Source organism: Pyrgilauda ruficollis, unplaced genomic scaffold (assembly GCF_017590135.1).
Source record: "Pyrgilauda ruficollis isolate IOZ18807 unplaced genomic scaffold, ASM1759013v1 scaffold23, whole genome shotgun sequence".
In the NCBI taxonomy this organism is placed as follows: domain Eukaryota; kingdom Metazoa; phylum Chordata; class Aves; order Passeriformes; family Passeridae; genus Pyrgilauda; species Pyrgilauda ruficollis.
In genome coordinates this window covers 8,549,249-8,562,582 of record NW_024522539.1, presented here as the reverse complement: position 1 = coordinate 8,562,582, position 13,334 = coordinate 8,549,249, and the positions used below count along the sequence as shown (strand labels likewise).

At 39.5% G+C, this 13,334-nt stretch overlaps 1 protein-coding gene across 1 annotated transcript in view; it reads left to right on the top strand.

Moving 5' to 3' along the window:
• Window positions 1-13,334, top strand: part of ADAMTSL3 (ADAMTS like 3) — a 168,985-nt gene that overhangs the window by 77,518 nt on the left and 78,133 nt on the right. Inside the window, exon 6 of the mRNA XM_041468945.1 lies at window positions 5,600-5,836. Within this exon, the coding sequence (XP_041324879.1) occupies window positions 5,600-5,836 (237 nt within the window). The remainder of the gene's footprint in view (window positions 1-5,599; window positions 5,837-13,334) is intronic.

The window sequence follows — 13,334 nt, the reverse complement described above, 5'->3', positions numbered from 1 at the left end:
AGCAAGTGGAAGTGATAAATGAATCAGTCCCAGTGCATGCAGAAATCAGATTCTGGAGACAAACCCTGTCCCTTGCCCTTTCAGGAGAAAAGGCCCAGCAGCTTGGTGCATGAGCTCATAAATAAAAATGCTACCTGCAAAAGTACCCTGATGTTTAAAATCTGTGGGATAACTTGGTAGCTTGCAGCCAGTCAGGACGTAAGCCATGAGCAAACTGCCTGAGTGCTCCACTGCCTATCTAAATGTCTGTTTGTATGCACTGTGTACAGTGACACACCTCTGGGTGCTGGATCCCCTGCACTGCAGCTTCCTGCAGGAGTGCAGAGAGCTCATTCCAGTGCACCTTGTTCCTCCAGCACCAGGCCTGGGTGCTGCCCAGGGCACGGAGAAGGGAGGGTGGTGAGGTCACTCTGGGCACGTTTCCTGCTGTCATGCACAGGTCTGTGTGCTTTTAGGATATCTGTTGCATTTTAGTGTAGCTGTGGACGCTGTTCATTTCAAGATCTATGCAGTAGAAATCTGATGGAAATGATGGCGCTTTATGCTTCATCATAGAGAAAATTAAGATGATTCTCATATCCTCTCTGAACTCCCAGAGAATTTATCTGAAGTCACCGGAGCCTGGTTTTTAACTTTAGGACTTATTTTAAAGCGATAAGTGGCAGGCACCTTGTATGTGAATCTGTTTGAATTTATGATGATTCAAATGTTAATTTCCAGACAGGAAACTGCCTTTACAGTTCTGGTTTTGGGGCATGTCTGAAAGGGATCAGGTTCCCATTTCAGTTCAGATACAGTCAGAATTTCTCAGGAATGGTTTTTCCTAGATTATGGGTTAGATAATGAAGAACTCCTGAGGAAAATATATTTAATGAGATTTCCACTGTTAATACAGTTGATCTCTGAAATTGGCATCCCTGAATTCAAACCCCATGTTAGATCTGAGTTAACCTTGAAACAGGACCTTACACCTAATGTAAATTTGAGACTACTAGGCCCGTTTAGTTTCAAATGATATAATTTTCCCAAAAGCATTATTTCTAATCGAGGCTTCTCACTTTAGGAGTGAAATTGTAGTTTGAAAATTAAGAGTTTATACTAGCTTCTTTCCATACTAATAGGTATTACTGGTAACCACATGAGACATTCGGTATAAATACACAGTGTAAAGCTGTCTGCAAATGTAATTTTGCTACATGATACATTACACCACTAACATCTATATTGGGGAGTACAAATGAAGCACAACTTAATATGTGTGTCATTCTAATGAAAAGAACAAGAATCATTTTACCAGAAAATTGGTTTCATGTGGATTTGTAATGGAATAGTAGTAAGTTCATTGAACTCAAGCATAGTTCCAGAATAATATTAGTGATATTTCAATCAAAAAATTAATTCAAGGTCTTAACAACAAAATAATTGCTAAGATTAAGGTGTATGTATAGCCTGCTTATCTTTCTATCATAACTGAGATGCCAGGTGCATGGTTTCCTTAAACTGCATGTGTGCTTTCAGCCTTCCATACAGAGATTTTTGAGAAATAAACTATCCATTGTATGTTGTTCAATGAGATTTTCAGTCTTTTTTGCACCCCTTTTTTAAATTTCATTTTTTGTATACAGTGTTGCATTCTAATGCTATGATGTGCACTATGTTGAAGTGATTAAGTTAATCCTTTAGGGTCCTATTCACAGAACAAGTTATTTGGGCCACTTCCCCATAAATTTCACATTCTTGTGTGCCAAAAAGTCGCTTATATTTTTGCCAGAGTGATTTTTCTACGGTCAGAAAAAAACCACTATTTTGTAAAAGACAGCTCAATTTTTAAGTCCGAAGTAAACTTTTATTAAGTGCAGATAATGCTCACACTTGTTCAACACATTTATCTATAACTGTCCCAGCATCCACTTAACCAGCTAATTTATCCCAATCAGAAAATCTTGGCTGTACTGTGTCTGCTTTAGACTATAACATTTCACCTTGAGTTACATAGATTCTCTCGAATCTGTTCATTTATTTAGTTTATATTTACAATGCTGATGCACCATAAGGCTCCCTTGGCTGAGGTGATTTGCAGCTTGGGTATCTTGATTCTGCTTAGAAGTGGCCTGAAAATTGTGTAGGAAAAGCACAGAACCTGAAGCTAGTTTCAAAAAGAAAACAAAACAATGACTTCATCAGTTTTGGCTGGGTTTCAACAAAATGAGATTCAAAGAATAAAACGAGACAAAGGGCTAGACTTTCTTTGGTGTCATCATTTTTACTGGGAATTTTCTTGCCTTCTCTTTTGTGCTTTTTTCAGTAGAGTAATTGTTGGCAAGAGTCACAGGGTCTGATGCAACCTTCATATTTTGTACATGAACATTGCCTACAAAGATACAGATTTCCCAGGTCACCTTTGTTTTCAAAGGCTGAGGGTGCTTATTGCCAGAGCTCAAAGATATATTTCATAAGGAGCCAGCCTTTGGATGCAGTAGTTTTTAATCGTGTGTCACAAAAAAAAAAAAAAAAAAAAAAAAAAAAAAAGAATATATCTAGATATATGTGTGTGTGTGTGTTTTTAATCTTCATGGTAGTCATGTCTAAAGCATCTTTTTCAGATCTAATATGTTCATAAGTCATGTCATAAATACATTTCATTCCACTGCGAGGTCTGGGTGTGATTGTTTTTGCCAACATTTTCATGTATTAGACCTCACAGATACGTCTTCAGCTCCTTATGCAGTGTGTGAACCTACAAATGGCCTTGGCCATGGTTCAGTAGATTGAGTGTGATAGAAAAGCTATTGCTGAATCTAAGAAATTGGAGAAATCCTGAAATTTGTAACAAAAAAATTTAATAAGTAAGAAAAAATGTGAAATATTGAGAGGGAAGAGAGAACGGTGGAATGAAGTGATGTCTGGAAGAGATTAAAACCAGAGACACACAAACAGGATGAGGGCTGGGTCCCCCATATCATTGTCTGATATTATGACCCTGCCCACTTCCTGAACATGGTTCACCCTCGCCTACCATTCACATCTTTGCCCTGCCTTTCCCTTTCTATTTTTTAAACCCTCTTTCAGTTTTCCAAACCACTCTAATGGAATTAAACTGATGTTTGCAAGTCCTCTTGTTGTCTTGATTGCATTCATTCTGTGCTTAGTTGTGTTTGTCTTTAAACTCCTTTCTTTATACAAATATTTATTGTTCCCTGGAAGACTGGGATGTGGACTTGGTTGCCATCCAAACTCTGATATAATGCAAATGATAATAATTTCAGCCCTTTGATACCCCTCTGTGATGCTCCTTTTATGCTCCTGCTTTTGCACAGAGCTCAAACATAAAGCAGGTGGAGCTGGCATGTGAATCGAGCTGCCAGAATCACTTTGGGTGCTTTGAAGATGCCAAAAGAGAATAGGGAGATGAGGATTCACTTGCTCTGAAGCAGCCAGGAGGCGAGTGGAAGGAAGGAGCTGCATTGTGTTGAGTCAATGAGAAACATACAGTAACCATGGGCTTGAGATCCTGGCTTGGTGGTGTTTGTGTCTTGGCACCGCATCAACGCCCAGCGATAATGGACTGTAACAGCAGCCTGTCAGAGCTCAGCTGAAGGCCAGCACTCTGCCTGCTTTACTGATTACTCTTGAATTCTTTGTGATGAAAATGTAGCTGTGCATGGCTGAGTGACACTGCTCCCAAATACTGCTTCTAACTTTACCTGAATCTAACGTCCACTTTTTATTTTTCGATCCTTAGTTGCTCCTCTGTCTGCATTGGTGGGAGGGAAACATATGGGATCCATATGAACTCTGAAGTCCTCTCTGCATTTTAGACTTGCTATTGTGGAAAATGAGAGGTGACAGATAAGTCAGAGCCAAAATTCTGCTCTCATTTACACCAGTGCAAACTTGGTGAATTTCTGGGGAGTGACTGCAGTAAATATGTGTGGCTTCTCACAGTATTTATTCAATGTTCCTAGAAGCTCTCACTGGAGGGATTTTGTAGAGGTAAAATACTCCCTGTGTCTTATTCCATCATTGTATAGTTTCAAAAAATATGGCTCAAACTAGCATTATCCCAGATTAAAAATAATACAAAATGGTTAGTATCATTCTAAATTATTGTCACTGTAGGGTGTAGCATTAGACAGAGCTGAAAAGTTTTGCTGGGCAAGTTCAGTAACTTGCTCAGTGCTCAGCTGCAAAAACTCCATATATTGGTCACTAGATAGAATACTGATTTTTAGGAGGTATTTTATGTAGATTACAACCAATTCAGAGACAGTTTTAGGCTACTGTTAGCCATGGTTAAAAAAATACCCAGACTGAGTGCAGTATTGTTGGGGGCATTGGACTGAAATTCAAAACTTTCTCCTGTATATTTTACTCTCCAGTCCTCTATCATGCACTTGCTATTTTGTCAGCTTTATTCAGGGAAGGTTCAGCTCACTGATAAGGTTGAAGCCGTGCTTGGGATCAGCATTGTTAACTAATACTTACTAATAAGTTCCATGAGTTCGCCTGACACATCACAATCTTTCAGTCTTCCATCCAATGAAAACAAAACTTTACTAAAATCAGCCTCACATCTGGCTTATATGTGCAGTTGGAATTCTTGGAAGAATATCCTTTCAGTCTGGCATATGGACTCTTTGACACTGGACATACTTTCAAATGAAGTCTGCAGTGAGGAATTGACACAGTAACTCCTTTGCCAGTACTTTACCAAAGTTATTTTCAAATCAATCAGTATTCATCTCCATTCCTGTCACTATAGTTTAATACTAACATCATTGTTTGGGTGCAATGCTTTATGTAGAAAAAAATGTTTTAGAATGTTTTATTTCCAGCAGTTCTCATACTTGGTCTTTCTGCTGTGTATGCTGAGGCACTGTGTGGGAGAAGGTAGGGAACTGTCTTATTAGAACTGGAAATACAGGATGAATTGTTACCAATTTGAAGTTTATTTTATTCCAACAAAATGAGCTTTACTGCTTCCATGAGGTGAAGGTGCTTTGTAATTAGACTAAAGGGCTAAGCACTGAAAGCTCTGGTGTTTTCTCCTAAATCTTGTGCTTTTTTCAAGCAGTACCAAACGATTAATTAGATAAATTTCATTTTTTTATTTATATGTAGCCATAATACCTTTTTCATTACTCTAACTTATGAATGTATGAATGAGCGTAGAGGCCTCAGAAATCCTTTAGTGGGAAAGGCTACTGAAAAGAAAAATACCAAATATCAGACATCACCTTGTAGTTACTTGAAATATATAGATTCCTTTAGAAGCTAATTCTTACTGTAGAACCAGACTTTAACTGTACTGCTTGGTGTTGTAAAAATTAGCATTTTTAATTATCCTCTCCTATCAATTATGTTGCTATTGCTGGAATATGCATGATATTCTGTATTTGTACTCCAAGCGATGGATTAAGCAACATAAATTCTTTTAATACACATAGTAAAATTTTTCAGTGTGACGTATTTGTCAAAGCAGATCAGTTCTTGAACCAAGTCTGCCTGAAGAGCTTCTGTGTTATTCATCAGATAACTTTACTGCAAATGCAAAATATTCCCTAGTTTAAAAAAAAAATTTTTTTTTGTTTGTTTTCAGGACTGCCCTTCAGATGTTGGTGACTTTAGAGCACAGCAGTGTTCTGCCTACAATGATGTCAAATACCAGGGACACTTTTACGAGTGGATCCCTGTGTACAATGATCCTACTGCACCTTGTGCCCTGAAATGTCAAGCTCTTGGGAAGAACCTGGTTGTGGAGCTTGCCCCAAAAGTGCTAGATGGTACTCGTTGCAACACTGAATCCTTGGATATGTGCATCAGTGGGATTTGCCAGGTATGTTCATGGTGTGAATCTAAATGGGGGCTTTGTTGAGAGGCACTTCGCCCTTCAGTTGGTGCTTTGGGATTGTTTTTCATTCTATTCATCAGTCTAGATGTATCTGCAAGTGCTGTCAAATGGGTTGTAGATAAATTACCTTTTCAGGAAGACACAGAACATCCTGACTGCCTTAGCCATGGATATTTATCTATATAGATAAAAGGTCAATAAAATTCATTCACTCTTCTATTTATGCATGTAAAAATTAATGAACTTAGTTATTGTAGCTATAGCTTTCCAAAATTTAGTATATCTGTGAGGACATGATAAAATTGCAGAGCCTTTCATTTCATTTTCTGAGTCTCATATAATCTCTGTTAAGGAGAAAATGGGACATTTTATGGGATCCAGCCCATAATGGCACGTGTGAGTATGTAGGTCTGTCTTGTTGTATGGATGAGTGACTGTATGTTGTGGCTGCATGAACTGATTGTTTGAGTCTTTAAATGGCAATATAAATTTCTAGATATATTTATTATTTATTAGTTATGCTATTGACTTTATACAGTTAGTGTAAAAGCAGAGAGTTACAATATTTGAGGCTTGCTAGCCTTGCCCATGTCTCATTTACAAAGCAATATTGCAAACTTGTTTTATGAACAGAGCAGTTTATAGAGAATGGACATGTTATTGCAATTAGTTTTCTTTCTCTGCAAGTGGTTGTTGCTCTGTTAAATGTCTAAAATGTGTGTGACTCAAAAATGCAGGATATGGCCCAGTGAGAAAAATAGCTCTATTATAGAGGAAAATTTGACACATTTGGCAGAAGACTGGTGCATGGATTATAGCAGCATTAATATATGATCTGGACCTTGCTGTGGGTTTTATGTGACTTCTGTGCATGTTGTAGTTCCAATGCCAGTCGTGTCGACACTCGGTGCATCTGCAGCTCTGGGACAGAAGAATTCCTCACAGAGAGACTTCATTTGTCAGTGGTGCTTCACTGTGGGATCCAGCAGTGTTTGTTACCCTCTATTGCAAATAGGATATACCTCCAGAAACTCTGGGAGCACTTGCCAAATAATATATTTCTTGTGCCATGCTCTTAGTGATGCTTCCTATCCCAATAAAAAGGCTTTTACCCAGGAGGGTTGCCCAGCCTTTTCTAGGAGGTGCCTTTGCTGTCTGTGCCCACTGCAGCCTGAAGGCTTTTCTAGGGCTGGTGCTCAGGGTGCTTTGGGGGTGCCAGTGTCTCCCACAGCGACTTCAAACACCTTCTTCCATCCCAATTTTATACACGGCATAAAATTCTCTTTGCCCAGAGTGGATCCAATTTTGTGAAGAGCAGTTGGGAGGTACATTTAAAAGGGCTGCTTTCAATGTTCCTTCTTAGCATTTTGTAGTATTCGTGTGTGTATATGATACAAGATGCTTGGAAACGTAAATAATCAATTTTTAGAATAAATGAAATGGTGGAGAAGAAATTAATCATTCCAGAAGCAAGAACTGGAACTCTTACACTGTTGATGAGAATCAATTTCTTTTCTCCATCTCCCATTTTTATTTTTTTCATTATTTCTTCCAATTTCACAAAAATATTTCTCAGTGTTAGGTAACATCTTCAGGAAAAAAGCCTGGAACAAACATGTTTAGAATGTGTCCTCTGCTGTAACTTACTCAATTTTAAAAATTTATTGCTGATACTCATAAACAATTAACTGTTTTAACTTTATTTTCTTGAAGTCACTGGTCATTCCTGAGGTATTTTTGCACAAATTGAAAATGTTTGCTTTTTAAAGTATATATTTGATAATTTAGTGTTGGATAATTTTATTGAGGTAAAAAAACTGAAGTAGAATTCAATTAAATTAAATGAAGCTTCATTTAAATAACCTACTCCTATTTTGAGGGAAGAGTGAAAGGCTTGCTTCTTGTGAAAGAGGCTGTGGGAGGTGGGGTCTTCCTCAGAAACCAACACAGAGCTTTGTGCTACTCCTGTTTGAGCAGGAAAAGAAAACAAATTGATGCCTAATCTGTCCCAGAAAAACATGGTTATTTAGTTAACTGCTCTTAAGAGAGACAGCACAGTCGTGATTCTCCTCAGTTGTTGCTATAAGATCTGTCTGGTGGGTTCTGACATGTAATTGGCACAACCAGCAAATTGCTTGGCAAGTGTTTTTACAGCTAACCCATCTAAATGAGCACATCACACTGCTGATGTGAGGATCTTCACTTTTATGCCTGGGAACACCAAAGACTTTCTGTAAAGGAGACTGGTGCTGGTTTTGCTCATTTATTGTCTCGAAGTTGACTCAACTTCCCCTCCTCCCCAGCGTGATTTCACTTTTGTTCTGGTTCCTGCTAAGCTGGGCTGCTTCACTAATTCTGCCTCTTGTTCAAGCTCTCACCTTGGCAGCATATGAATTTACAAAGATGGTGAATTCTTGTTATCCAGCTTCAGTTCTGATCCTTTGCACTTCCCTTATCAAGCAAATCAAGCTGCATAAGCTCTATCAAAGAAAATTGTGAGATGACAAAGCTGCACTCTGAATAGGAGGTGTGAGACTTTACAGGAGGTGAAATCTAAAGATGGTGGAGCAGTAAAGGTTTATTGGGAAAATTAGTAAGATATTTTGGGGTTGTTTGAGGCTTAACTCAGTGAAACCATTTGATCATGTTTTCATTTGCTACTTCCCTGCTTCTGTTATCAACCCAAATATCTGGGGCTGTTGTGTTAAATGGGGACAGGTCAAAACTTCACTGCCAGGATTTTCACACTTCTGATATTTTTTCTAGTCTCTGTATAGCTCCCCAAACATTTTTTCATATAATATGTTCCTGCTGTGCCCATCTGGCTGTGGGTGGAGACATTTAAAAACATCTGCATGTCAGACACATATGTGGGCAACATTTACCCAGTTACTCCGCCTGCTTTGGGGCCCTGCCTCTTCTTGGGTTTTGTTTTTAATTTGTGCAGACCTGCTTTTTTTCTACCAGAATGCAGAATGGGGTGTTACTTGTGCCAGCACCTGAAATGGTTACAGTGGTAATTTTCCTAATATGGAGTAATATGTTTGGACAACAAATACACGCATCACCCAAAAAATCTGGAGTCCTGAGGAGCAGCCTGAGTAGTTCTGTCCTAGGTTGTCACAATTAGGTCAAGGATGATGTAAATCCTGCAGTGAACTTTCCATTTAGTGTCAGCAAGTTGTTTGTGTTCCAAAAAAGGCAGACACTACAGTGTGCCTTGTAGCATATGGCATAAATTTAGCTGACATCAGAACACATCCCACATGTCAAGGGGAGAGCCATCCACTTCTGCCATGCTAGCTCTCTTCTGTCACATGTCATCATATGGCGAGTAGGTATCACTCACCACCAAAGCACTTCTATGCTGGATGTAAATATCTGTCAGAGTTTTCATTGAAAACAGTTTCTGTAAGCTCTTGGAAGGCTCTTGCACTTTTTTTTCTTTTTTTTTAATAAGCTTTGTTTGTGTTTTAAACTTAAAATTATAGCAGGTTATTAATTTCTTTGCATCTTGACTCCTTTTATCCTGAGAGTTGCTTTCTCAAACTGTTTGTTTTCTGTACTTTCTCTTTTGGTTCCTGCAAATCCATTTTTTTGCCTGTAAATATGCTTAAGGACTGCCCAAGATGCACAGGAGGTTTGGTGTGCAGAGACTTAGAAAGGAAGGTTTCCTTTCCATCCTGTGTTACTGCAGACATCTTTCTAACACATGTTAGTCTGAGTAGTTAATTCCTGAATAGCTGTTAAAAAGCACTTTTTTCCCCCCAAAATTAATACTTACTCTTGATCTCTTTTTAATATTTAAAATTAGAAAAAAAAGGGTCAGTGTTGCATTTTTCTTCTTTTTAGCCTTTGAGTGATTCATAGGAAGAACTGATTTTGAGGTAGCTCTGTGTCAAGCCAGCTGTTATACTAAACCTGGCATTCTCTCCTGGGTACCACTAATTAGCAAATGCACAGAGTAAAGTGCATTTTGGAGCATGAAGGAACCCCTGTGTAGATGCCTGTACTCTGTGTATGTGTTACTGCACCAGAGCTGGCAGGCTGGACCCTGCCCAGAAAGACTGGCAGTTACTCAGGGAGAGCCAACAAAACTTTCTGGCTCTCAGAGCTACACATGAAAAACTTCATGTGACTGCACACGTGTGACAGGCGTGATAAAACTGGGAGTGGGGAGCTCCAGCTGCAGCTCAGCTGGGAGATGTTGGTGGCTCTCCAGAAGTCCCACTGGAGGATGGGGCTGAGCTAAGCAGGGGCTGCTGCATCCCGGTGACCTGTCACTGTCACCATCCCTGGCCTCAGGGGGTTGGTTTCTCACCTGTGGAAGCTCTTGGCACTGCCCAGGCCAGCAGATCATGGAGCCACCCTTCAAGGGCTGCACTTGCCCCCTCTGAATGTCACTGCCCACCTTGGTGTAGTTGTTCCCTTGTGATGACATTGTTGGCAACTCGGTGGTGGGCTTTTATAAATAAATAATAATAACAGGATGCTCTCAGACACCGCAGGTAATAATGGGATACTCTCAGACACTGAAAAGGTCTTTTGGGATCACTTGTTTTTGTTTTTCAGTTTCCCACTTCTGCTAGAAACTGGTGTTTCTTTTCAGGTTTTATCTTATTCTTTCTCCTACTGTTTCTTATGGAGAATGCTCTCCATAGGGATTTCTTGCTGTGGAAGTTATCCTTTCTTGTCAGATGAGTAGTGGGTTTTTTCTGATCTCCAGTGTCTTATCTGTACCTCTTTGGTCGTAAGTGATTCACTGCCAAGTTTTGTTTTGTTTTAGTGAGCTGAGTGCAAATGTGACTTTACTTCCCAGCCTAGCAAAGACCTAAATCATTTGAGCAGTGATAGCAGAAAAACTCATGATTTGGGTGTTATCTTGAAGTAGAGCCTTAGTAACCTTCAAATCCCCCAGGGCTAACTTCACCAAGCAAGGCAGATTTGGCTGAACCCAGTCAGTAAAGGAGCAAAGTAATTTGATTTCATATACTGATTTCTTTTTTGAAAGTGTTCTCACAAACAAGAAGCTCACTGGGAGTTTGTGTCCTATCCTCTGGCTGTGTGTATGTGTGTTTTTTCAAATGGAGACCATGTGGGAAAGGGTACTTGCTCCTGCTGGGTGGTCCCATAATCTCTCAGCTCCTCTAGCATGTGACAGATCCTGTAGTAAGAGTTAAAGGTTTTGGAAGCACTTTGTTTTATTTGATGGAAGTGGATTTACAGAGTTGTGGAACACTCTTTAGCCTCTTGCCTTCAGATATAAAATGTCAGCAGAAATATGTGGAAAGTCTTTTTAGGAGCCCTTTAGTATGCAGTGAATTTTATGCACTGCATTTTTTTATTTTCTGGGAGTTTTTTATTGCTTCACATTCTTTTCCTCTGTATGGATGGCTCAGGAATTTGAGCATCATGGAGCGTCTCCTTGTGCCCATCATTCTGACTTATTTTGCATCTCCGTTCTGAGGTTTGCATTTTGGCACACTTTGCCTTTTCTGCCTGATTTCTTACCTGTGAGGAACTGAAAATCCTCAAAGAGAGGAAGTTTTTCTCCTCCCAGCAAGGCTGCTGCCCATTCACCTAGGCAGCTGTGACTGCAGCTTTGTGGGAAGGAGATGGGCTGGGGAGTTCACTGTGGTCCTGAGCCTGGAGGGGCTTTATTCTGTTAATTAGCACATGCTGAAGCCTGTGTCAGCTTGTCTGGGCTGCTGCTGTCCTGGGCTGGTTTGATTCCAGAGATGTGAGAACCCGTGCCACAATCAGGCCTTTCTTTGTTAGCTCAGACAGAACTGAAGAGTTGTGAGGCAGGACCATGTGAGAAGGAAATCATGACTTAGATAAAGCCATCAGACTTTAGACCAAGATAAATCCTCAGTGAGGATAAACTAGGGTTTGAAAGTGCTGCTTGAAAGCTTAGATTCCACACTACTTTTAAAGTAAATTAAAAGGAAAAAAAAAAAGTAAATTGCTTAATTGGAGGGATGTTGTTCTGGTATCTCTCCCTCTGCTTGTCAGAATCAATTACTTGTGGATGATGAGCATGGGAAAGAGACAGTGGGAGCTTTTTTCTTTATGTTCTCTCCGGGGACATATTTTATCTGTGTAGGAATAAAGTGCAAGCTGAAGCTAGCATGAAGTGAAGGATGTGAGCAGAGATTGCAAAGTCCTGAATAGATGGGCTTTGAATGACAGCAGGGTTTTACAGCAGGGCAAAGAGACATGGAAAATATTGACCAAGGGAGAGCAGGATTTTCACATGACAGTTTTTTCATTCATTTTTATTACTATGAATTCCCATAGCCGTATTTAAAATTAGTTATTTGTTGTGTGGATACAGTCAGTCTTGACATCTGCCTTTGCTGGATTCTGAGCTCAGACAAGCAGAGCAGGGAAAAATGCAGCAAATAGCTGACATTGATGCAATGAGATCTCTGTACTGTCACAGCACATGCAACTGTGCCATGAAACACAACCTTATTTTCTCTGAGTTTTGGATTTTGTGAGTGTCTGTGTTTTTGGAAATAAAAATCCCTTTTCTCTGAGCAAGACCCAAGGGACTTTAATTTTCCCTATTGAGTGATTCTAATGAATTGCAATAGAGATTTGTGTTTTTTAACATGTAAGTCTTTTTCACTGTTTTCTTCCTTTACCAGTAAATGCTGAAATAAAACATGTCCTTTCTTATTCAAGTCAAAAACTTGGAAAAGGCATTTTTATCAGAAGTAATTTGGAGGTTATCTTGTATTTTGGGCAATGCTGATAACCTTTAGTAGTATGTAGATGTTCTTATTCCATTTTTATCTTAGTTCTCATCTCTTGTAAGCCTGAAATAAATAATTTTGTTTATAAAAGTCCAAATACTGCTATCCTGGTGGCTGAGCAGTCAGATCACTAAGTTGGATATGCTTGGTGTAATAGCTTATTTTCACATTATATTTTGCAAATCTTAACAGTTTTGAAGGCAGTGGAGGGCACTTGCACCTGGGACACAAAGTTTTTGCCACCTTTCAGATCTGCTGCTGGCCAGGTTTAAAATAATATCCACTGGACAACGTGTACTGAGATAATTACAGACTCTTCAGCCCTTGAGGGGAAGGATCTCCTGTGCAGTAACTCCTTGTGAGAAGTACAATTATCATCTCCAGTTGTGCATTCTGCGGTGCAGTTCCTTGCTCAGCAGAAATGCAGCACCTCTTCGACATTTTAAGTATATTGAGCACTTGCCCATGAATGATTTTCTGGGTTTTCTGCTTTAGCTGAATTTCAGTAAATATCATCTGTATGTTTGAGCTGAAATTCCACTTGCAGGTTGTTCCTGGAATACACATTCTGTGCATCCTTTGAAACAGCCAGGCCACTGGAAGCACATGAATAGAAATGTACCCAGAGTAGCCTTCACCTGGGTTTTCCTGACACCTGGGGGGTTTGCTCAGCAGCTGTAGAGGGATGGTAATTATGGCATATTGATATATAGTTGAATTGA